Source organism: Labrus bergylta, chromosome 5, assembly GCF_963930695.1.
Source record: "Labrus bergylta chromosome 5, fLabBer1.1, whole genome shotgun sequence".
Lineage (NCBI taxonomy): Eukaryota > Metazoa > Chordata > Actinopteri > Labriformes > Labridae > Labrus > Labrus bergylta.
The window spans coordinates 21,274,355-21,299,785 of record NC_089199.1 but is presented as its reverse complement, the minus strand read 5'-3'; the positions used below and the strand labels follow the sequence as shown (position 1 = coordinate 21,299,785).

The following is a 25,431-nucleotide window of genomic DNA, read 5'->3' as shown; positions in this document are numbered from 1 at the left end:
GGCAACTTTAACAGGTTGGTTTCCGGCAGGGAAAGTTGCCACACACCAGTGTAACAAAGTATTCAGCAGCCCAAGATTCAGTGATTTTCAAATATGTATGAGGTCCCCGTCGAGTCTATACTGCATAAACTAGGGATAGGCATCTGTTAGTATAATTTAATAATATAATAAGCAGGACAAAATGATGCAACACTCACAGATTCCCTATTTGAAAGGAATATTTAGTGGTTCAAAATTGATATTTTTTCATGACAGTTGTGGTTGTGATCTGGCACCACCTGCTGGAAGAAAACCAGATTGATTTCCTGCAGGGAAAGTTGCCACAATTTATTCAGCAGATCTTGAAGTTGCAGCCCACGATTCAGAGATTTTCAAATACACATAAAAGATCACTGTTGAGAAACCCATGGTATAAACTACCGGTAGATGTAGCTATCTGTTTGAATAATATAGTAAGCAGGACAAAATGATGGGACACTCATAGATTAGAAAAAGAAGGTAGTTACAATAACATCACGTACTGTAGGTGCAGGGCCGTACAAAAACCAGCAGACTGAGGAAGATGATCACAATCACAACGTTTTAAATAGAAGTCTTCTTCACAGATTCCCTCTTTGAAAGGTATATTTAGTGGTTCACGTTTGATGATTTTTCTTCGTGACAATGGTGGTTATAATCTGGCACCACCTGCTGGAAGAAAATGGTACTTTGACCTTTTCACTAAACGGGGCTTCATGAAGTGAGATCAGAATGTACCAGGGGAAACATATGTAACCCACATGTACAGCATGTACAGTCAGACCATAAATAACTTTGCAGAGAGATACTTCTTATGCACGTGTGTTACATTACAAGCTGTACAGATATTCTCTTTCTATTCATATTGCAAAAAGGCTCTGTAAATAGTAATCACGTTTTTCTTAAAATTAAAATGTATGAAAAGTATTTATAATAATCTAATGTATATATATACAAAATAATAGATGTTTAAATTACTTTACATAAAATGTCACTTAACAAATTACTATTAATAAATTATTGCTCTAATAACGCTGTAAAGTCAAACCCGTTTTCTTTTAGACTTTTCATTATGACTCAATTAATTAATCATAACTTAATCATTTTTTCTATTAGAATTAAATTCATAAACGTTCAGTAAAATTGCAGAATGTGTGCTGAAGAGCATTAAAACAGGAAGGAATATACCAATGACAACACTTTTCACTGTTGATCAGTTTTTGTTGATTAATCAAGTAGTTGTCGGGTTTATTTAAAAAAAAAATGGTCAATGACATCCTCAGATGTCCTGCTGAGTTAAAAAAAAGAGACAGACAATATTTATAAGCTATACGTTTAGATGATAAGAAGCTGGAATTCCCATTAAAATTAATTATTGAAGCACTTTAAGTATGTATCACATTCTTGGAAATTCTTACTTTTTCTTCCCCAAAGGACTGATTATCTGATACTACCCATACCTCAGATAGGCTACAGTTGGAATACAAATATGGCTCAGTCAGCTACTTGCATTCATCTAAGAATAGATACTGTAAGTACAAAAGGTTTCCGTTTATCTAAATAAGACTTTAAAAATAACCTGTGAACTACTGCAGACCTTTTAGTAACACTACTTGTCCTCCTCATTCTCGTCCAAAAACACACCAGTATTCAATTCTGCAGACTCTTCCTCTAATGTCTCTAAGCTGTCCACAACTTCTGCTTCAAATTCCTCCTCCTCATCTAATGATTCCTCTAAAACGTGATCATCTACCGTCTCCTCTGTGACCTCCTCTTCTGCTGGCTCTTCAGCCTCTCCCTGCTCCCCACTCTGGCTTGTCGTGTTCACCTCCTCTCGCTCTTCTGTTGTTGTTGTTGTTTCCTCTTCCTCCTCTGTGGTTTCTTCTTCCTCCTGGGGCTCTGCAATGTCCCTCACCAACTCCTGTTCCAGAGGCTGTTCTTCCTGAATTTCCTCCTCATTCTGTGTCTCATCATTAGCTTCATCTTCTGCATCCTGCTGCTCGACCTCTTCCTCAGGATCCTTTGAGTTTTCCTGCTCTTCAGTAGCATTCTGTGCTGTGGTGGAGAGAAGCTCTTCGACTGCACCGCTCTCCTCATCTGACTCCATTTTCAAAGACAAAGAAGGAGCATGGGCCAGCTAAGAAAGAGAGAAATGTTTTTTTTTTATAATGCATTTGATAAAATATTCTAAAATGTAGGTTTTTGAAGGACAGTCTCAGTAAGGAAAGCAGTTATACCTGGTTGTGAAAAGTCTGCAGCTGAGCCATCACACTGCTGTGGAGTGTCTGTGATGTGAAAAACTGCTCATCCAGAGTCATCTGCACCGCATTGACCATCTCTTGTAATGCCCGAGTCCGCATGGCCTGCTCGGCTTTGATAAGCTCCCTGAAAAACACACACACACACACACACACACACACACACACACACACACACACACACACACACACACACACACACACACACACACACACACACACACACACACACACACACACACACACACACACACACACACACACACACACACACACACACACACACACACACACACACACACACACACACACACACACACACACACACACACACACACACACACACACACACACACACACACATTAGCTTTACATGAACATTAGTACAAATTAAAACACTCTTCAGCTGTGCAGGTAAACTGTGAAATATGAAACTGTGCTGCTCACTTTATTGCAGCCATCTCCTGGTTGTTCGTATGAAGTGAAACTTTATGAATATCCATTAATTCTTTCAGGCCATCCAGCTCTGATACTTGTCCCTCTATCGTTTCACTAAGAGCGTCCACAGATGCAACCTGCTGGTCTACTCTGGAGCATGCAGTGGCCACAGCGTTAGTCAGCCCAGCCACATTTTCAGAAAGCTCAGAGCTGGAGCTCAAACCAGCCACGACACTTCCTTTCACGGCCTCAAACTCCTCACTCTGGTTCTTGAATAAGGTCTGGAGAGTTGTGACAGAGAGGGAGATCTGGTTTATCACAGCAACTCGGGTGTCCATCTCATCATGGAGGTCCAAGATCTGCGAGAACAGGTCCGAGTTTTTCAACTTCTCTGATGTGGCCTGGGCAACCTCAGCCTTCTCCTGAGCCTGTTTATGAGCCTCCTCCAGGGCGAAGATCCTCTCCTCTACATCCAAACCTGTATCAATCTAGAGATGGAGATTTTCCTTTAAGCTATTTTGTTGAATAATAACAAACATCTGAAATCCAGTCTTGTCTTTGTTTACTAACAGACAGAGAAGGGTTCTGCAATGTGACACAGTGCAAGTGACAAAATTTGTCATCTGCTAACAAACTATTGATGAAACTTTGGCAACTAGCCTTTATATATTGCTAGATGGATACGGTCATTTTGGTCAGTGTTATAAATCACTTAGTGAAATTTCTTTAAATACATTTTTTTTTCTGCTTCAATGGGACTGTGTAAATTATTTGTTAAAGATAGTTTTTTTTTTTAATTCTACACGCACTATCAATACATCCTGTAATTGATTTGACATACAATCTAAATCATGGCATACAGCACCATTTACAGAATATATATTCAAAGACTAATCAGACGCACTGCAAAAATTAAGCTGTTGATATAATGTAAAGCTAAAAACGTCTAAATATATCTAACATTAATATAAATATTCACCTCTGAAGTTGTAAATGTTTTTGAAACGTGACAATGAAGCTGCTCACACTCAGGACGAGCTAAAAATAACAACAGGTGCTACTATGAGGGCTCTCAAATTAGCCCCTTAGAAATGTCTAACAAGCATGGCTTTTCAAAGTAAATCTCACTGCGCAACATTTTAATTCAGAATATCTTATAGATGGCATATAAAAAAAATCGAGAGGTTAGAAAAATAAAAAGCTTTTCACCTAAACATAACTTTTTATTACTTGTATTTTCACAAACAGTCCGTACTAAAAAATGAAACAATGTATTTATTTTACTCTGAAGGACATCCGTTAATTTCGGATTCTCAGGTGCTGTTAAAATAGCACGACGCAACAGCAATTGCTTTAATTTCATTTCAATTTAAATGTTTTGACATTTACTGTCAGCCAGACCGATGAAAACCAGCAGAAACCAACAGTTAATAAAGTTATGTGCTAATTATGTTAACTCACCTGTTCGTCCGTGTCCACCACCTGCTGGAAGTTTGTGATTCTCCTTTGCATCGTTGTGTAAGACTCTGATAGTTGGTCGATACTCTGCTGTTGTTGAACACAAAACCACCCCATCATGCACACTCCGACCACGAAGATAATTATGAACAACAATGCTGAGGAGGTGTTGGAGTTCAGCCTTCTCCTGGACTGAGGTGCTGCTGATGATTCCAACAATATGGAGGTGTCGTCTAGCTGCGGCTTCTTTGCTTTACGCCTGGCCATGGCTGCAGAAGCGCAAGAGGGACTTGACGGACTTTTTAAAAGGTATGCGCTTCCAGTGAGGTAGATTCAGCAAAGTGTGCCCTCTTGTCTTTTTTTACGATATCACGTTGTGTAGCCTTCACTGCTAGACCCTTTGACCTAGTCAGTCATTGGACCCCCATAAATCCACAGCAACTGCTGGGGTGCTGGTGGGGGGGCGTGACAGAATATTATGTAACTGCAGTTGCTGGTGAATTAGACAAACCATTACAGTCACTCTGAAAATACTCCTCTTAAACCCTTCATTCATAACTTCACTGAAAGTGCACAAGTATATGCTGGACAATGTTTATAAGGAGTAAAATAAATAAGAACTCAATATGTTACTATTTTCAGATTGTTAAAATGTGTAGCCTAAGCAACATAATTACTTCCAATATGTTCTCAGTGAACCAAATGTTTTATTATAAAAGCCTGCAGGCTATTCGCTGGGATTTATCTACACTATAATAAGCCTGAATAAGTGCAGTTAGATTTCCTGTGAAACAAGAAGGAGAAAGAAGGATAAAAAGTCTCACGAAAAACCTGACATTAAGCAAATCCAACATACATCCATTTTATCTACGGGCCATAAGGTCATGATCAATATACATTGTAATCTTACACTGGCTAAATTGAAAAAAATGATGTGCCCATCCAAATCATGGGTCCGGTAATACATTTAAATCGAGCAGTAAGCCTTGGAGTGTGATTGTAGCCTTGATTTTTAATTTTTTTAATTAACACCAACCAAAGCATTGACATTAATGCTTCGTTGGTTTTGCATGTATTTGACCGTTGTAAAGATGATTAAAAAAAAAACAACACAGTTCTCAGGGCTGTCTTTGAACAGTTTTAATGCAAGGCAATACAAATTACAGCTCTGTAGTTGTTTAGCAAGCTCAGTCTACTGTATAAGAACTGTCAGTCAAGCTTGACATAAATGGGAAAGTAAACAGAACAGACATACAAACGGTGCTATCTCTGCAGAGTAATGTGTAAGATTTTACAGAACTATAATACTTTGTACTAAACCTGCAGGAACAAGATTATTACATGTATGCATTCCTGCATGACAAATTCTTAAAGTTTTAAAGCACATCATTTTCCTATTCCTAAAGGAGACTTTCTCCTGTTTTTAGGATTTTTAAACAGGTATGCATCCCACTAGTAGTAAATATAGTAAGTTGCAACTCAATTTTAATAATATTTTATTATTTAAAAACACAGCAAGGAATCTGACGGTTCAGCTTTTGTCCATCCGCTGCAGCATTTCTTCACTCTGTAAAGAAACATATTTATCATTGTACACGCTGATCTACACACTGATCAGTGTTATGTTATACTAGCCATTTATGAACATCAACATGAATTCTTAAAACTTTTTAGTGTTACCTCTGACATTCAGGATCATAGAGGACGCAGCTGTCCCAAGTTTGTTCTCAATAACGACTTTGTATTCGCCATTGTCTCTGGGTGCCACCCTTAGTATTAGCATGGAGCAGACTCCACAAACATTGGTGATGTGGTAGTTGGTGTTTGTGTTCAGGCTAATATTGTTGTGAAACCATGTGACACGTGGAGCAGGATCACCCTTAACGGCACAGCTCATGAAGCACTCGTAACCCTGTGGAGCTGTGCGCATCTTGAGGGGAACAATGAATGATGGAGGTGACTGGAAATCCAAGCATTTTGCCCCGGGCATTTTTACTGTGAACTTAACTGCAACACAAAGAAATGCATAACGTTAGGGTTGTAGGAAGTTTTAAACTGTAAATCACGAGGTTTGTTCCACTAAGATTATAATCAATAAATTAAACATTTTCATTTGAAAAATGTGAGGTGGTAACAGCAAGAGCTGAATGTTGCATCACACTAACTTACAGACACATAGTTAACAATGGTGTATATTGCTAAGGTAGTTGACACAATTGTCTACAGTGGCAAAACAAGGAAGTCTTTTGAAAATCTACAATGATAGCAAGAATTATTCGTTTGGGTTGGAATATCTCCAAAGCGTTGTCCATCTACTTCCTTCTACTCACATCTTTTATCCAACATTTTGGTAAGTATGTCAGTTTATTAGCCATTTCTAGAATCAAGCGCTTTCTAGCTCTTAAGATTTATTCATTTATTAAATCTTTTTGACTTTTTTGCTTTTATGTGATGAGAAAGTGGATAGAAATCAGGGAAAGAGAGAGAGTGCGTAATGACAGACAGGAAAGAGTCACAGGTCAGAATTGAACCCGAGCCTGCTCGGAGGACTGTAGTATCAGTACATGGGGCGTGACCTAACACTAGGTCACCGGTGCCCCCTTTCTAGCTAGTTCTTGTTAAACCGTGAATAATGGTTAATGTCTCTAATTCTCTTGGGAGGTTTTTTTAAGTTATTTCCTATTCAAACCAGGGCCATGCAGATAAAAGAATAGTGACAACAACTTAATACCTTACCATTGAGCTCAACAAAGGTAGCTCTGGAGTAGTGCAAAGTACTGGTTTTTTATGTTGCAAGCTGTAATATATTATGTTATGACTGAGAGTCATAAATGTAGTTTGTCATAACTATTATTTTAAGTAAATTTGTAATTTATTCTTATCATTGTAAGTAGTGTCACTGTTGTGGGTGCAATGTTAATTAGATTGTTTTAGAAGCTTGCTACCATACGACTAGTAAGTAAAACTGTGAGTGGAATCCTAATCATCATAGCAACAGTCAAATATGCAATGCTTGATTCCTTTTCTGAAAGTTGCCATTAAATGATATAGAAGCATCATAAAACATACATACATTTTACATCAATACTTTTGCATCTCATTACTGTTCCACCTAAGGAGAATGGCAAAGAAGAAGTGGCATTTCATCAATGGTTTTGCATCACTGGAATTCACCAACAGCACCAATAACAGCAGCTTATGTAATCAACACAGAGAGTATTTATGGCTCCTAAACATAATTCATCACACAGACAGACAATCATTGTAGTGTTATCTCACATAATTTTTCGTCATCAGAAGAATTATCAATTATTGTTTTATAGCACTCATTTTAAAATGACTTTTAAAAGGGCTTTATGGGTTTACCATTAATTTATTGTAAGATACTATCAATTTTGCTTTATCAGGTATGTTTCCTTAAATTGGCATATTCTCTTTTATTTTGCAGGAAAAAAGAGAAAGGGAACCATTCAATTCAAGGGAAGGCCATTACTTAATCAATGCCCTCTGTGACCCACCTTTGGGTTGGTGCCCTGTAAGTGGCCAAAGTAAGTCATTGACCTGCACATATTTGGCTGACTGACATTTAGACCTTTGTTTCATACTTTCAGGAAATCCTTGAGGCACACAGTATTTTAAGTCTATTTATGATGTCAAGCAAGAGTGCCTTGACATCGGTAGTTGTGGATCAATACTTTTACCATCTTCAGCCTCACACGTCGACTGAAAGTTTTCTGCAGGGTGCTGTGGTGAGGCCCATTCATCTTCCATATGTGCTTATTTTTTAATGTCAGCTTCCTGTCGTGTGCATGTCTTACCTTGCATAATAAAATCTAGTTTAAGAGAGTAATTGTCGAACGGAATTCTGAACTCTCTTTTGCATCTATCCAAGTCCAAGAGGTAAAGGACTATTATGCGTAAGAGGCAGGTAAAACTGGTAAGAAAGTAGCATCCAAGCAAAAAAAAAGCAATGTTGAAGGTACAAGACTGTCAAAGAGATAAAGACTACTTTTGACTAGTACACACTGCGACCTTAAAACTATCCATACATTATCCTAAGAAGCTGTACGAGAGAACTCAAATGTCCAAATTGGTTTAAGAGGACCTGAAACAGCCTTTACCATGCCAGCTCCCAAGTACAAAATCCGTTGCTACATCAGTGATGTTACATGCATAGCTGCTCTTTTCTTTATCTGCTCACTTGTTTAACGATTTCAACACTTTCTTTGACATTGCTGCTATTTCAATATGTAAGTTGTTCTGTTGTAAAAATGAGTCATCATAACAGGTGAGTCATCTTTTGCTCAACTTAAGTGCTACCCTCGCCCCTTAAAAGTCTAAAATCAGCCAGTTGGATGATAGATTCAAGTAATTAAATCCTTGAGCGTTTCATTTAATTCATAAGGTGCATAGTCATGAAAGATGGTCTTCCCAGGTTCACTATTTATCTGCTGGATAACTGTACACTGTCCTCCTGAGATCTGGTTTGATGAGCAATGATTTTCGATTTGAAGAAGTGATGAACTGAAATAACTTTTTCAGGGAAAATAACTCAAGCTTATCACAAGTCATCAGAGCTACCATAGATTCCACAATTTCTTACCTTCTTGTGGAAGTGAGAACTGATTCAAATGTGTAATACTGTAATATAATTTACAATGAATATCAAAAAGAGGCACAAACCTTTTTCCTTTTTGGTTTCAAATACAGGGGATTCAGAAGGGGGAGAAAGACCCATATCATTTTTGGCAAACACCCTGAAGTTGTACTCTCGTCCAGGCATGATGTTCACAACTGTGAACTTGTTGTTAAAAAGGTTGTCTGCCGCTGTCCTCCAAGTGCGTTTGAAGGAGTCACGCTTTGCTACCATGTAGTGTAGTCTGTCATCCCTCTTCTCATCTGGAGAAGGGGTCCAGGTCAGAGTCACTGTTCCTGGGATGTTCTGATCCAGCTCCACAGGACCTGGGGGCTTGGGATCATCTACAGTCACATTTAAAACAAGATACAAAAGGGACAGATTACTGAATTGTCTTGACAGATTACTGAATTGTCTTGGTTTGTTTGATGATTTTCTATCCTTCTAGCAGAGAAGAAACATCTTAATGAGGCTAGCAGAAAGTATATATGTCTTTGTAAAAATCTGTATTTCAAATACATTGTTTTTGGCATGAATCATAAGGTTCATAGTCTTGAACACTGAGAGTCACCTGTGACTCTGATTTCAACATTGAAGCTCTCCTGGCCGACAATGTTCTTGACAGTTATGGTGTAGATGCCCGTGTCAGACCGCTCAGATGTGGGGATTAACAGTTGAGAGCCCTTATCAGAGTTGGTAATTGTTACATGTTTGGCCACTGGAACACCATCTTTTAGCCAAAAGACTTCTGGAAGGGGGGATGCCTAATGACGATAAGAAACATTTCAGATAAGTTTATTTACAGAAATCATAGTCAAAGACTCGAAAAGTAAATTACATTTGTCAATCAACTAAACAGTACAAACAATTTAAGTGCAGTACCTCAAAGTTGATGTTTATGCGGACTGTGTTTCCAGATTGTATCACCACAAAGGTCTTCATGTTGCGATCTTTGAACTTTGGCCTTACTATGAATCCAAATGTAGAATACGATGTTTAGATTCTTGTTATTAAAATATACCAGCATTTGTTGATTAAGTCTGTACTTTGATATGGATGAAATAATCCCTGTCGTTTATGGGGATAGGGTGAGGATGGAGACAGGATTATCTATTTATCATGATTGGGACAAGTCATGTCTTTACATGAATCATCTTTTATTGTAATGTGATGTGTTATCTAGGTACAACACTGTTGTAAACACTTAATTGGTCCATTACTGCAACCTATTTCTACCTCAGTGATACAAATATTTGAACCCAAATCTGGCATGCTTAACTAAAAGAAACAAAAAGTTTCAAGTATGTCAGTACAAACAGCTGTTACAAGTTATCGTCGTGAAAAGTCAGTGTCTCTTTCTTGCAGTGATGTTATATGTGACCATTTCTTTTAAAATGCTACAATGCCATTGAAAGCTTGAAAGCCAAAGTAAACTTTTTCTCATTCTTGGGCTGACTCTTTTTCCTAACTGTCTTGTCAATACAAGTCTCCCCTCTAACTCCATATCCACAGAAAAATGTTTACAAAACTTAAGAAATTCATACCATAAAAAACAAAGCATCCTTTGTTTTTGATTGGGACGAACAGACTATTTGAAGGCAAATGTAGCTTTGTGAGGATGTATTATTAAATTAAAAACTAATCCAGATGTGACTTTTTGTGACATTTCGGTCAAAAGTAAATGTCATGTGATTAATGCACTGTTAAGTTATTGATTCAAATAAAAACAATTCTTACCAGGAGGAGGCATGGCAATGAGGTAATTGTCAAAGCCCTGTGGTTCTCCATCACCTCCATAATTGGTGGCAATTACTCTCACCCAGTATGCGGCCATTGCTTTCAAGCCAAGCACGGTGTAGGAAGTAAGAGTAATTGGATTGGCATTACAGCGAATCCATTCAAGGTTTTCTATTGGTCTGATCTCCACGTAGTACCCTTGGGCTTCATCCTCTACTCTTTTTATTTCTTTAGGTTTAATCCAAACCAGTGAAAGGGTGGTATAATTTGAGGATGTCAACTTCAGGTCTGTCACTTTGCCTGGGGGTTCTAAAATAAAAGTATAGTTATTAGCCCAGCAATGTCATGCTTTTATATTACACAAAGAGCTACCAAAAGCATTATGTTTCACAAATTTAATTCATTCTAAAGATCAACATTTGTAGTTTTTCAGTTAAGGAAGCCTTAGTTGAATGTGAGAATTAGTTTTTAGTGCAGTACGTACTCATTGGATCTCTGGCGATTACTGTGTCACATGGAATACTAGGCTCTCCAGCACCAGATAGATTTATAGCAGCCACCCTAAATTCATATGCAGCTCCTTCAAAAACATCTTTCACTGCATACTTTGTATCTGAGTAGACAAGAAGACATGGTTATAACGTTCAAAATGTTGTATGATGAATATGTAGCATATTTTACAACAGTTTCAATCACAGTGTAATCCTGCAGCTTTTGATATGAGTTGAATACCTGTGATAGGCCCTCCTTGATTTACAAGACTCCAGTAATTGGTGCCCTTCTTGTTTTTTTCCAGATTGTAACCAACTATTTTGGTTCCTCCAGTGTCACATGGAGGACTCCAAGTGAGATTAATGCAGTCTTTGAAGGCACTGACCACTTTTGGTGCTGTTGGTGTTCCAGGATATCCTGCGGGGGAAAACCAGATAATAATGTCGATTCAATGCTTTTGAGCTATTAGTTAATTTACCCCCAAATCAGAACATATGCCACAAGTTAAGCACATATGATTCATCAGTAAAATAAACTTTTGTTGATAGTTTGGATTGGTGGATTTTAATTTAGGCTCACAATGGTCACATTTTGCTGTTTTTACTCTATGGTTATTAAATCTGCTTTCTCACAAGTTGAGTTCTTAAACAAACGGGAGCAAAACTAACCATTATACTACAGGCTTTGATTAAAGACTTACGTAATACTCCAGCTGGTATGTCCTCTGTTTGCAGGTAATTGCTGATGCCTTCTGCATTTTTGGCTTTGATCCGATAGCAGTATCTCCTTCCTGGGGTCACATCTGTATCTTTGTAACTTGTGTTGCTCCCAGGAATCTCACCAAGATTTGACCATTTATTGCGCCCTACCTGTTGCCGTTCTATGATATAGTTTGTGACTGGGCATCCACCATTATCTTTGGGTGGCTTCCACTTGTATTCAACAGATGTAACAGCACTCTCCATGATGTCTACAGGTCCTTGAGGTGGTGTTGGTTTGTCTGTTGACAAAAATAACTTGGATAAAAGTCACTACAAAAGGCTTTTATCACCTTTTAATATTGTAAAAGTTGGCACACTTTACTTACCTAGAACAATGAGTTTAGAAATTGCCTCTAGTGTACCAAATTCATTTTTGATTTTGATTTTAACCTCTCCACAGTCTTTCCTTTGGCACTTAGTAAGGCGTAGTTGGCTATTAGTAGCTGATGTTTCGATCTTCACATTCAGGGCAGGCAAAAGTTCATCATCATCCTTATACCACTGTATATTCATCGGTGCCCCACCCGAGAATGGCAGCTTCCATTCTGCATTTTCACCCACCTTTACAATGACTGGCTTTGTAAATTCTCCGAGTGCATCAGCATTAAATTTTGGTGGGTCTTCAATGGAACAGAAAAAACGTTGTTAGAAGAAACTTAAGACTCTTTTTTTTTTTAAATATGATGGTACTAACGCAACATTTTTTATTTTATTTTATACCTTGAATATCAAGTGTTGCTTCTGATTTACGGCCTTCAGCTTCAAAGCGATACACGGCTGCATCGTCTTTGTTACAGCAATCAATTATTAACTTGTGACAGGCGCCATCTTTGATAATTGTTACTCCATCCTCATTAGTGAGCTTGCAAGATAAAAATATTCAATATTAATGAAAATAAATCATTAATAAAGCATGGAATATATTAAACAATATTTTCTTCTTAAATTAACCTTTATATTTTTATAGGCTAATTATCAGCAATATCATTGCAGTATTCCTACAGACATCTCGTTCTACTAGAATATTTGACTTACCAGCTTCCCATTTTTATACCAACGGCCCTCAGAGGTCTCACTACTTAGTTTGCAAGACAGCTCCGTCCTTTCACCAGTATTAGCCATAGTATCTGACAGCCCACTCACAAACCGAACACCAGGATCTGCAACAATGAAAACAGAGAAGGCATAGAGATAATCAAAATGACTGTACATTGTATTTTGCAATATAAAACATTGAATACATTAATTTTACAAAAAGGCAGGCATTGTGAGATATAAAGGAGACAACTTTTCCTTACAAGTACTTAGTGTGGTATATTTTAAGTTTTTTCACTTTGTCAATTATATTACAAAATCCTGTAAATGCAAATTGATTATTTGCTCTCTGTTATGTACAGTATCTCCAACTATAATCCATACCAGTTTAGTATTACATTCCATGCAGATGAAAAAGAATCACTGCAAACGAACATAAAGACAATTCTTAAAGGAAATAAGCCCAAAATGTTTAGATTTTCCCTATAAGGAAATTGAGCAAAGACTATACATCCCTCTTCCGGTGCTGCCATGTCATGGTTTGTTTTCTAATGTTTGCTTTACAGTATGTCTCTCTCTAGTGGTCAACAGGAAGCTCTGCAGAACATTTTTCATCAGTATAGAAGTATATGACTAAACATCTTTTAGTAAATAAGTCTTCAGTTTAGTTTCAGTTTTCCACATAAATATTGGTGATCATTGGTGTTTTTAACTATCCAAACTTTTGAATACTCAAGGTCTTCTAATATTTTATGAAATTCTGGTCTCAGGGGGAAATGAGGGCTGGATGCACGACCATTCAAAAATACTACCAGTTTACTACTGATGCAATGCTTAATGCAGATGGGTGAAGTATCCCTTTAAGCCTTGAGAGGTTTTCTTTACCAACCTTAGGATCTTGAATTAATGGCTTCCAGCAGTAAATATTTCTAACATCTTTCTCAAGGTTAAGGCCAACCTTATTTATTTTCAGTCTTCCAGTGCCATACCTTAGATTAACTTTCAGACATTTTCAAACACAACTTTCATAGCTGACATTACACAGTGTGCATTAGTGAAGAGATTGAAATTTGAACATTGATATTAGATTAATCCCTGTTCGATACAGCAACACATCATTCGGTCTTAAAAAAATGAAATTATTTTGCCTATAACAGTGTCAGGAACCAAGGGGCCTGTTCGCAGTCGCTTCTTTTTCTTGTCATCTGCATCATCTCCATCTGTCAGGTTCTTCTCCAGCTTGGTCCCATCACCAGAGCCATCTCCGCCATCTCCTCCATCTCCCTTTCCAGCCTGTGCTTTTCTGGATGCTTCTAAATCGTCTTTGTCTTTTTCTAGCTTGGCTTTCTGTTCCAATGCTAGTTTAGTCAGTTCATCCTGATCCCCGGTTTGGGTGCCTTTACGACCTTTACTTCCATTTGGGTCGGCTGGGTTACAGAGAATACATAGAAGAAAGAAGAATACAGAATTTCATTTAGAGCTGCAACTAACAGTTACGATGAATCTAATAAGAAAACATTTTTGTTTTATTCCTTTATTAAAAAATATATTTTTTACGCTGGTACAAAAGAAGACCTTCATCAGTTTAACATAGTTACCCACATATTAAGACTTTCATAACAGCCAATATTTAAAAATGAATTAAAGTATTATGATTAAAACTGAAAAGAGATGAAGAAATCGTCAACTAATCAAGCCTATAGCCTACTCAAATTTAAACATATTAATAACCCAGGCTTAAATGGGTGTAGTTTAATCTCCTCTCTTTAAGATCACCTTTTATTTCTGCATGATTTATTTCTGATCTAAAGTTAGCATTTAATCACAATCTTTACCAAATTTATTATGTGAACACACATTCATTCCAAATGATAAATGAGTTAGAGTTAAAGTAGTTAACGTTTGAGTTAATGATTTATTTTTGCATTTTTTTTTCACTGTTTGCTTTTACTGTCTACAATGCACAGTGTTGGTTTGTGCTTAATCTGACACAATGAGACACGGTCTGCTGCTCTGCTGCAGTGAGCACATCACTGCTTATCACAAAACTAACTCACAGGCCAAACAAGAATTGAGTGTTATGTTTGCAACCTGCAGAATGCAGATTCACCTGCTCAGCGTACATGTGTACGTTCTCGTCTTTGTCTTGGAAAAACAGTGGATGAACATTTATCATCATGCTGTTTGTTAATCATTACATTATTGCCATAGTTGAAATAAATGTCAGTAAAGTTTAGAAACACAGCACATTCAGACAGCATAAGTTGACAAAGTGCTGTAAACCACTTCATTCAACTGTCTGCAGTTGAATGATGGTGAGTGAGGAAGTAATCGTACAATACTACAAATCGATTATCAAATTTGTTGCCAACACTTGCATTAGTTGATTTTATCTGTTTAAGTCATTTGTTTTTGCAGCCCTAATTTCATTTATTTGAAGAATTATTTATTCAAAAAGGTACAAAACCGTCCAGACTGGATGGATATTTCATTTATCTATTCCAATATGAAACCCACCTTCTACTGTGAGGGAAGCACTGCTGGAAGTTATCCCAGCAATGGCGTAAAATGTTCCATTATCGGCCATTCCACAGTTTTTGACCCTCAATGTGTGAATTAGTTTGTCCTCTGAGACCGTGACCTCGTACTTGTCCTCATTTTCAAGTGAAGAGTCCTGCTTGGACCAGGTAATTCTGTTCAGTGGTGTTGACAGGACACATTGAAAGATGGCATCCTCTCTTTCAAAGGCTTTCACATTCTTAATCTTTGCTATGAACTCCACAGCAGGCACTGAGGGAATGAAAAAGGTTAGATGTGGAATAACTGGCTTCTTATTCATGTTTGAATACAGTTGTGATAAAATAACTTTACCTTGGAAGTCGGTTGTTAGGACATTTGCCTCTTCAACATCAACCTGGTAAAAGCCAGCATCTTCTGGCTGAGGATCTTTGATACTGAAAACATACTTTGTCCCACTTTTCTGAAGGCTGTGCTTTGAATTGTCATCATCACCATATGAAACACTTTGCCCATCCTGTAAATAAACAGGGATTGTAGATTTATTTTGTGTTTGATTGGCTTTTAATAGTGTATGCTGGAACCCATATCGACTCACCTTGTATAAGTTGATAGCACTGTTGGGATCATATAACTTCATGTCCAGGCTAAATTCAGCTTTCCCATTAGGTTTTACCTCTATTTGTTTCACATTTTCCAGTTTCTCAACAACCTAAAAATAAGGATAACATTTGTTAATCCAGAAGTCCTAACCTTCTTACCCCTAGCAGTGATACACAGATGTACAGTGACCTCAGTAAGGGTGTCATCATAGGTGCAAAAAGCACACTTCCAGCTCTAAATGTGCAAACTCAAATGTTAACTTTAACTGCTCACAATTCAGGATAATCTTTAACTGATTTGGCTGAACATGATCCAGTTTTTACAGGCTGCTGTAAGGTACCTTTGCCTGCTCGTCTTCCCTTTCTTTTTTCATTTGGTTGAGTCTCTTGAGCAGCCAGCGAAAGTCAGTGACACCAAAGTCCAAACAGATTTTTTCGTAGTCTTTCTTTCGTGCAGAGAGAAGCAGTTCCCAGAGCTTCGGATCAATTTCTCCTTCTTTTCTTGGTGGAAGTTGTTTTTTTCTGGTGACTACCACACTGGAGAAGAAGAGAGATGTAAAATGTATTTGGATCTGTGTAGGTGTCCGTTAAAAAAATCGAGAATAACGTGAACTTACGTTTTCTTTAGCATAGATCTGAAATTCAGTTCTTGTCCATTTGCTGAAAAGGAAACAAATACGTATCTGTTTAGGTAATGCTAAATCATATTGTTTGATCACTGCTGATATTTATATGTAGGAGGGGAAAACATTGTAAAGTATTTGTAATCCTAAAGGTGTTAATTAGTTCATGACAACAAGAGAAAGTCTAAGTTGGTAAACTTTTACCTTCTTTGGCTTTCTTCTTGAAACCAGCTGAAAAGCATCAAGTAGAACCATGAAGCATATGCTAAAAGTCAAAGCTCCGTCGTTTATTACACTTATTTTATCAAAGGAAAGTTATATATTTCAATGTCAACATATGTCTTCTACCTTGGATCACGTTGAGAGTTGCACTGACAACAGCCATTCCATACTCATTGGTGGCAAAGCATTTGAAGGTGTCAGCATCATCTGGTGTCACACTGAGCATCTGAAAAAAGGAATTTCCATAGCTTCCCTCTTAAAGCTAAATATATCTCACATTTACAAGAAGAATGAGCATTTGTAGTAGACCATTTTAAAACAGTTTGATCTATAACATAAAAATACTTTAAGGCAGGCTTGGTAATTTTTTCCAGTTACAAATTTTAAGAATTTGGTTTAAATTGTCTTTAGGTCCTGATAGACATTAATAACTCATGTGCTCTGAAAAAGGAACAAAGAAAATCCATCATCTGTAGCAGTTTTAAGCATGTAAACACTTTGACCAATGTCTGCCACGAGGTACCAATCTGATGAACCAATCACGCCTCCCTGCTCGTTCTCTACTCCTTGGGTGCACTAGCCCACACTCAAATCGTCATGGATGACGGAGTTTTTACTGTGAGTTGACTTATTGCTGAATGAGACATAAGACAGCGTAGTTTCTACACAACGAAAGTGATGAGCTGAGGTCCACTTCTGGAGCAATGCTGCTCGTACATGTAAGTGAGGGACGTTGCTTTTGAGGGAGCACAGAGGGGAGGGGGTATGGACGAAGCACTGAGGGAATGCTACTTTCAAAATCATGCTAGTTTTAGAAAATTACCAACCCTGCCTTTAACTTAACTCTATATTCATGTATTTAATACAGATTAGCAGTTGTTGAATTGAAGAAGAGTAGTGGTACTTCATTATGAAAATTTGTTTTAAAGATGTACAGCATTATATTTTATGCTTCTTTCTCACCTCAAGAATGTGCTCTTGTGCTCTTTCATCAAATCTGGTTTTGTACTTTTCTGGATCATTAACCTCGCCTTTATTGCGCCCCCATGTTACAGTTGGTGCTGGATCTCCATTAACCATAGCTTTAAAAATGGCTTTTTTACCTGAAATTCAAAATACATTGAGTCAAACAGCGATACAGTTGTTGATTGTGTTTAATAGTGTGGTTGTAATAAGATTTTCTTACCTTCTTGAACAGTCGTAGTCATTGGCTTTCGAGTGAAGTCGGGTGTGGACTTTCCCAAAGGCAGTTGCTCAACATACTGAGTGATCATTACCCCAGGGACTCTGGACCTTTTCTTGATAGCCACTGTGAAGACCATTAAAACAGTTTCAAATCAGCTGTTTGATAACATGAGGATAACACTTGTTATGAGTTGTTGCTATACAAATTAAGATTGATTGATTGACTGAGCAAAAACAGTTAAAAGAAAATTAAAACACAAATTTTATTAATGCTTGACGTGGCATCAGAATTTAAATCACTAAAATTTGTCATTATTATTAAAAAAATGAAAACACTGTTAGAAAATAGGATTCAATATCGTTGACTATATTTAAGAAAGTGTAGCTGCAGGTTTTTCCAAATACCTTTATAGGTATTCACAATATATAGGACCTCCTTTTTTAAAGTGTTGCACATGGGAATAGTATATTTTGCATCCCTTATATATCACAGTTTTAATGATCATCGGAGATTTTACATATTATGTTGCAGTTATATTAACATGTCACAAGATGTCAGTATTTCTTTTCTCTTTGTAAACCTTCACATGGGGCCACAACGTGGAAGTCCTTTAACTTGTGTGCTCATGACGATCCATTTTTGATTCATTCATTGATCTGATTTTGTGTACAATGAAACCTAACTGTATAACACTTGTAACTTATAAAGGTTCTGTGATGTTTTTTAAATTTTTAATTAAAATTCAATTTATTTTGAGAAAATCTAAAAATAATGTAAATTTGGTGGTGTGTCTCTGACAAATCTGTGTCTCTCAGGCATTAAGGTGGACCGCAACAAGGTCAAGGAGCTACAATACAAAACCCAATTTGACTCTGACCTGACCCCTGGCCAATTCACTATTCCATATTCTGGGAAAGGAGATAGCAGAAGAGAGAAGGCTGACACATTTTGTCTGCCTTTTTCCTCCCTAAGATTTAAACTGTAGGATGACTCAGCAGAAGACACAAAGTTCTTCCAACAGCTGCTGAAATCATGATCCTCAACAGTTGCTCCTTTTCCTGCACTAGCATCACATGTTGTAGTGACTCAGAGCTGCTTCATTCAACCCGAGCTTCAACCTTTACTGCTGCATTATAAAGATGTGCATCACCTCTCTACAAATGTGTGAAGCATTGAAAGTGTCCAACCATTAGGGAGGTTAATTAGGTTTGAAGCTGAATGGAGCAATTATAGTCCTCTGATTAATTAAACTGTGTTCACCATACAGACAGAATACCAATACTGAAGTTACAATACAAGAAAGATGGCAATTATTTGGTTCTCAATTTTAGTCAAATAATTATTCTAAAAGTTTTATTTTGGGGTTATTTATGCCATTATTAAGAGACGAGACAGTGGATAGATTTGGAAATTGGGGAGAGGGAGAGTGGAGAATGACATGCGGGAAAGGAGCCAAAGGTTGGACTCTAACCAAGGCTGCAGCCTCTGTACATGGGGCTCACGCAGTAACCACTAGGCTACTGGCGCCCCCTTAGTCGAATAATCAAACAAAATTTCAGCAGTGACAAAGTTTAAACTGTTTAAAAAGTTATGCAAATTTAAAACATGATGGATGACATTAAATTAATAATTCAAATGCAGCTCAAGATATGAATGCACAAAGAGAAATAATGTTTTTTTCAATGTGCAAGATTCATTTCAGTAAGCAACACATTTAAGTGAGACATTTAAAAATGATCCACATATTTTACCATGACCTTCTAATGTTTATATTTTCTAGATAAATCAACAACTTCATTTTATTGACAGACACATTAGAAAAATTAGAGTAAAAAATAACTTTTGAAATGTAATAGTTTGTGCCAGAAGACCTTTACTCCAATGTTCTACCTCACTTATCTACTGTAGTTGCATAGAACCACATCGATACACAATTGAGTAGGCAGGTAATAGTTGTCACAAACATACAACAGGAAAACAAGGTTTAATGAAAAGCAAAAAAACCATCATAATCTGCATTAATTTCTTTGAACAATGTCAGAATGCCAAACCAACCACAACAAAAACTTGGTCCTCCACTTAGAACAGGTCTCCCTTGAAAAATAGGTTTTTAATCTCAATGGGACCAACCTGGTTAAATAAAGGTTAAATAAAATAAAAAAAGAACAAATCACCTGCAGTGAGTACCTGTTCACTGTGTGAGCTTCTTATTTCAGTTATGTGCATTACTTTAAGATCACCCCTTCTTCATTACTTTTTTCCTCAGCAGTCTCACTCCAGTTAGAGGGCACGTACTGAATATTCATCAAACTCTGTGTCATCTCTCAAGGGGTTGGTTTGTGTTCTTATATCATCTGAATGCAGGCAGGATTCTTGTAACCTCATCCCTCAAGCATTGATACACACATAATCCAAGACTTCTAGCACAGCAAGGCAACTATTTGCTTCTGCATACCAAACACTCCCCGAAGATACTGTTAGATTTGGACACCCAGCAGGCTACAGTTGACATTAAGTCAAAATCAGTTGGCTGTTTAAAGCTGATAACCCTTTCATAAACCAGTCCGGGACACAAACACTGGGCCTCCTGCACGGATGTGAATGGTCTAAATTCATGATATACTTCTTTTCCTCCAAAGAAACAGACTTCTCTCTATTGTAAGTTCCAAAGATTTATATTTTAATGTTTTGAATGGGTTTCCCCTCAACTGTAGTAGTTTCTTTGGCTCTTCTGCGATTTTTCTTTTTTCTTTTGCTGCGTTATTTTATGTCTTCTTTGTCTGTACCAAAAATAATAAAACGGTCATAGGGTTGAGCAGAATGACAGTGCAATTACCCACTGCGCTGTTGCAAAGCTGACAGTATTTAATCCCAGGTTCCTCTACTATCCAAACAACTATTGTTATGCTCTTATATCAGCCTCTGTTTAAACCTATTTTTTTCTCGGAGGGATCCAATGACATGAACTTTTGTGGCAGAGTCTCAGCTCCGTTGAAGGCTCCACTTAACATTACAAGTGTAGGGGTTAAAGCAGCAATTCTCAGTGTTGGGTGCGCCCAAGAGACCATATGAAGCATTTTATCACACTGTGGCTCATCCACGGTGTGCAAATGCTGCTACAAAACAAACATATTCTGTTCAGCTGGATAAACCTTTATTTTAAATGGTTTATATGTATATTTACACAAACATATTTGAGGAGCATTTATCAGGAGCTTTACTGAGTATACACAACTTGGTATTTTTTTGCAAATTAGTGTTAATGATAATAAACATAATTAAAACAAAACACAAAAAGCCACTAAGACTTACCTGGGGCTTTGGGGTCCTGGTTTGTTCCTGAACTCATTGTTGATTCACTCTTGACTCAGGGATTTGGTCAGTCTTTTCTTAAAACACAAAGAGTAACTGTCATACTTAAATGTAGTCATATCGGCATGTATTGTGTTTTAAATATCCCTAAATCATCAAATATTATTATAACTTAACACTGTGTAGTTTTTATATGGCTGACATGATTCCTTATGGGAAAAAAAAAACTTCTTTATTATGACTCCACTGAACTTTCTTGATTTGCTCTGTTCAATACAAGTATAGTCCAGGTCCAAGTACAATTTAACAACCTCTATCTCAAACGATAATATAATATGGCATTCACATAATGGTTCTTAATTTTAGTCATGTTTTCCCTTATTGTATCATTCGTGTCCCCTTTGACTTTTAGGTTTAGCTAAAATACAAAGAGAGCAGTGGGGGAGTCTGTGCTCTTGCTATGATTTTATTTTATGTGGTTTGATTGAGTGTTGTAGTCAAGACCACACTAACCGAGAACAAGACATACCTGAGACCAGAGTGCTTTGAGACTGAGACAAGACCAAGACATTTAGGCCTTGAGACCGAGTCAAGACCAAGACCAAGGCAGGACGAGACTGAGACGTGACCAAGACCATAAATATCACTGAAAAATCATCATCTTGTGTGTCACTCACTTAGTCTTTAACACCGGAAAGGTTGCGGCCGTAACCAGTGGGAAAAAAATCTAAATTCAAATGAATTGAAGTTGGAAAAATAGCCTATCAAGACCAGTCAAGACCACCAGTGGTGGTCTTGACTGGTCTTGATTTAAAATCCTGAGTCTGCCCAGTTTTAGGTCGAGACAAGACTGAGTAAAAATGCTTTCGATTCCGACCTTCATAACGTGGTCTGGAGACCAAGACCAATTTTGAGTACTACAACACTAGTTACACCTGAGTAAACCTCATCAAAGCAGAACAAGATACAAAAGCACAGAAATATTTGTACATATATATTAGTACATATTAGCTTTTATTATTTATGTATAAATTCTTAATATGTCTGAATATTTCAAAATGTTTGCTGATTTTCTTGATCATTTTATTCATCTATAATTGAAATGTTTCATTAATTATTCACACATTATTAATATAGTATTTTTTATCTTCTTTAATTTGGAGTTCCCTTTGTCAAAATTGTTCTGAAAAACACTTGTTTTTACTTGACCATTCTGCAACAGCTGGAGTCATGAGAACCAGGGAGACCTAAAAATGGTGTTGCTGGCCAGAAAAGGTTGAGAAACCAAGCCTTGGAGGTTCTCCTCATGTATCATCTATGCAACCGTATGACATCAGCCTGTCAGAGTGGTGGTGCCTTGACTCCTGTGTGACTCGTGCAGACATATGGAGACATGCTGGGACACAGTAAAATGGGAATGTGAAATCCCACCTAGTGGCTGACTCTGCCCAACTGCCTGTGGGGTCAAGTGGCTGTGCCAGCGATTTTACTGCTCAGGATCCAAACATAGAAAGGAGCAGAATGTCTTCGATTCAAACTGTTAAGCTGATGCACATATCTGTAAATCTTTTTTATGCCCAACTCTTAAAATTTATGTTCGGACAGTGAGTCTCTTTAGGTGCCTTGTTGTTAATGAGCAGCCAATAACTGAAACCTGGAATTAAAACTGCTTGTCAAAAGTAATCATGTATAGATTATGTGTGTGTTTGAAGGTGAAAAGCAATGTTTATTTGATAAGCCTATTTAAAAAATATCTTGTAGTTATTATTCGATACAGAACTTTGTTCAAACCAAGTCCTTAGCTTTAAAGGAAATAGAAAGGAGATGACTCTGACCTACTTTTAGTGCCACTCATCAGACCTTAAGGTGAAGTAACAATGTATGACCAATGACCAAAACGCTTAATGAGAGGAACTTATGAACTTATAAGTTAGTTAAGTTGAGCTGAGAGGATTTTAATTAGGACAAAATGGGCTTTTTATAAAGGTGTAGGATTACTCCATTTCGGGCACGTAAAATGTAAAAGCAAATGAAGAACTTTGACTTTTCTTTCTTTTGTTGTGTATTTATTTTATTTGTTTTCTACACATCTTTAACTACATCTTCGGTGATTTGTTTTTGTCTTTGCTTTTTACACGTTTGAAATAAAGACATAAATCAATCAATCAATGTAAGATTGGGACCACAAGGCAGTGTTGCATGCCACTTATATTTAGAGCAACATAAGAGAAACACTAGAAATATGTTAAAGGATAATTGAACTTGAACAAATACAACCTAGCAAAAAGGGTATTATATAATTTGTTTCCCACAATATCTAGTGCAAGCAGATGACAGTCTTCCTGCTCAGTGTTTTGTCTATCATAAAAACTCTAACAGGCCAACTGGCACAATCATATTCGGCCTTCACTGAATTTTTTTCTGTAATCATCAGGCTCTTGTAGGCTCTCCTGTGCCTGTGGCAGTACACAATATAAGCTGGACAGTAACATTTTTGGTAAAATAATTTAACGCATCATCATATTAGTCTCTTTTTTTAAAAGCCTTTAAATTCCAAAAAATTAAAATCATCGGTGTTTTGAAATGTACATTAAATGAAAACATTTTAAAAGCTTGCACATCTCTAGTAGCGGTGTTATTCCCGAGAGTAAACTTGTGACCTGTATTGATGTTTTATGAAATTGAAAATAACTATTGCTAGTTTTTGCTGCTTGTCAGTCTTAATATTGATACATCTCAACATCAACAAATGATGCCTTTCTGCTGTATCCTGTTTAAATATACCTAAAGTGGCCTGGGTTTATACCAGTTGTACAACCATATCTCACAGTGTTTCTAGAAATTCACAATGTTGCCTTGGTCAGTAGAGTTATTTGATGCAAGTTTAACCAGCAAAATGTACAGTTACAATAAAGAACTTCAACTTACTTTTAGATCTTTGTCGCCGACTCCCCTCTTCAGCTTGAACTTCTCGCACTATGCAATATTCAATGGTGGCACCTCTTTTTGTTCGGTGATAAAAGTTTGGGGCGCATAAAAACCCATACATGGTTGAGATGTAGTTCCTAAAAAACCCATATTACAGCAGTGGTAAGGGGTTGAGGTTCCTCTTACAGATCCCTATGAAAGCGATCACTTTGCAGCTGGCGCTGGAAATACAATATGACATTTCATTCAATCTTGTCTTTGGATTCACATTCTGTCAAATTTAAACTATGAAGATCTTGACTTAATGTTTTAGTTGTTACTAGTAATGGAACAACTGTATTGATAGTCATGGTTAATGATTCATGATTTTTGCATCAACAATAGCCACAAACGCTAATTTTCACAAGTCAAAGCATCTAACCAAAGGTTTTGACTGGCAGCTTCACAAGGTCTCTAGTAATATGAAGACTGCACTATGTACTATTTATTGGTCAATAAACATTAACATGAGATATTTTATTTGGTAAAATAATATCTGCTTGGTATAAATGAATTGGCTGTTACAATTTGCCCCCAAAAGTATCAATGAGAAATCCGACAGCATGATGACTTTGATATTCAGTGAGTCACACTGAACCTGTGGTGGAATTATAAAAAGATGGTGTGATTATATTTTGGACTCAATGCCCTATGCTATTCTTTGGGTTCACATTGTCAAAGGTTAAACAAGCATAACTTGAATCCAGACGGTTTAAATTGCCCCTCTGACCTCATTAAAGAGACTATGATATAAGAAAATGCTTGACGACACAAGTTGAGAATTAACACAAGTTTTACCTTTGACATACCAGAGGAAATAAAGTCAACACTCCCACATGAAGCAGGGACACTAACACCCGTGCACTAATGTATGAAGAACAATTTCGCATCATTTTTGGCTCATCACAAGTATTCTGCAATCATATAAAACAGGCTTCATTTCTCTGTGTGTTAACTGAGATGAGTCTATTCCTAAGTAAAGATTGTGTTTGGGTCATCATATGTACAGTATGCAATTGCAATCCCTGCAATTAGTTTTGTGTTGGCCTTGTCGGTCAAATGTAGAGTATAAGGTGAATGCAAAGTACATATGAGTCTTTTCTCCATATCTATAAATAAGGGCAGTTAAACACTGTTGTCTGACAGCTCTTCCTTTTAACTGTTATTAG

At 37.1% G+C, this 25,431-nt stretch overlaps 2 protein-coding genes across 2 annotated transcripts; both read right to left on the bottom strand.

Moving 5' to 3' along the window:
• Positions 1-312: 312 nt before the first annotated feature.
• On the bottom strand, positions 313-4,595 carry LOC109981747 (FK506-binding protein 5-like). Its single transcript, XM_020630685.3, has 4 exons — positions 4,176-4,595; positions 2,724-3,202; positions 2,256-2,403; positions 313-2,155 (listed from the first exon to the last, which is right to left on the bottom strand). The coding sequence occupies exons 1-4, from the start codon at positions 4,437-4,439 to the stop codon at positions 1,628-1,630; spliced, it is 1,419 nt and encodes a 472-aa protein (XP_020486341.2). The 5' UTR covers positions 4,440-4,595; the 3' UTR covers positions 313-1,627.
• A 702-nt stretch (positions 4,596-5,297) lies between these two features.
• LOC109981696 (immunoglobulin-like and fibronectin type III domain-containing protein 1) lies at positions 5,298-24,287 on the bottom strand. The gene is made up of 24 exons (XM_065955134.1): positions 24,224-24,287; positions 21,296-21,372; positions 17,984-18,106; positions 17,761-17,900; positions 16,924-17,023; positions 16,780-16,806; positions 16,570-16,612; positions 16,294-16,489; positions 15,949-16,062; positions 15,705-15,867; positions 15,351-15,623; positions 13,982-14,260; positions 12,834-12,958; positions 12,519-12,660; positions 12,125-12,418; positions 11,738-12,037; positions 11,278-11,454; positions 11,030-11,158; positions 10,546-10,854; positions 9,691-9,776; positions 9,380-9,572; positions 8,856-9,152; positions 5,853-6,179; positions 5,298-5,739 (listed from the first exon to the last, which is right to left on the bottom strand). The coding sequence occupies exons 2-24, from the start codon at positions 21,330-21,332 to the stop codon at positions 5,735-5,737; spliced, it is 3,879 nt and encodes a 1,292-aa protein (XP_065811206.1). The 5' UTR covers positions 21,333-21,372; positions 24,224-24,287; the 3' UTR covers positions 5,298-5,734.
• Positions 24,288-25,431: the final 1,144 nt, after the last annotated feature.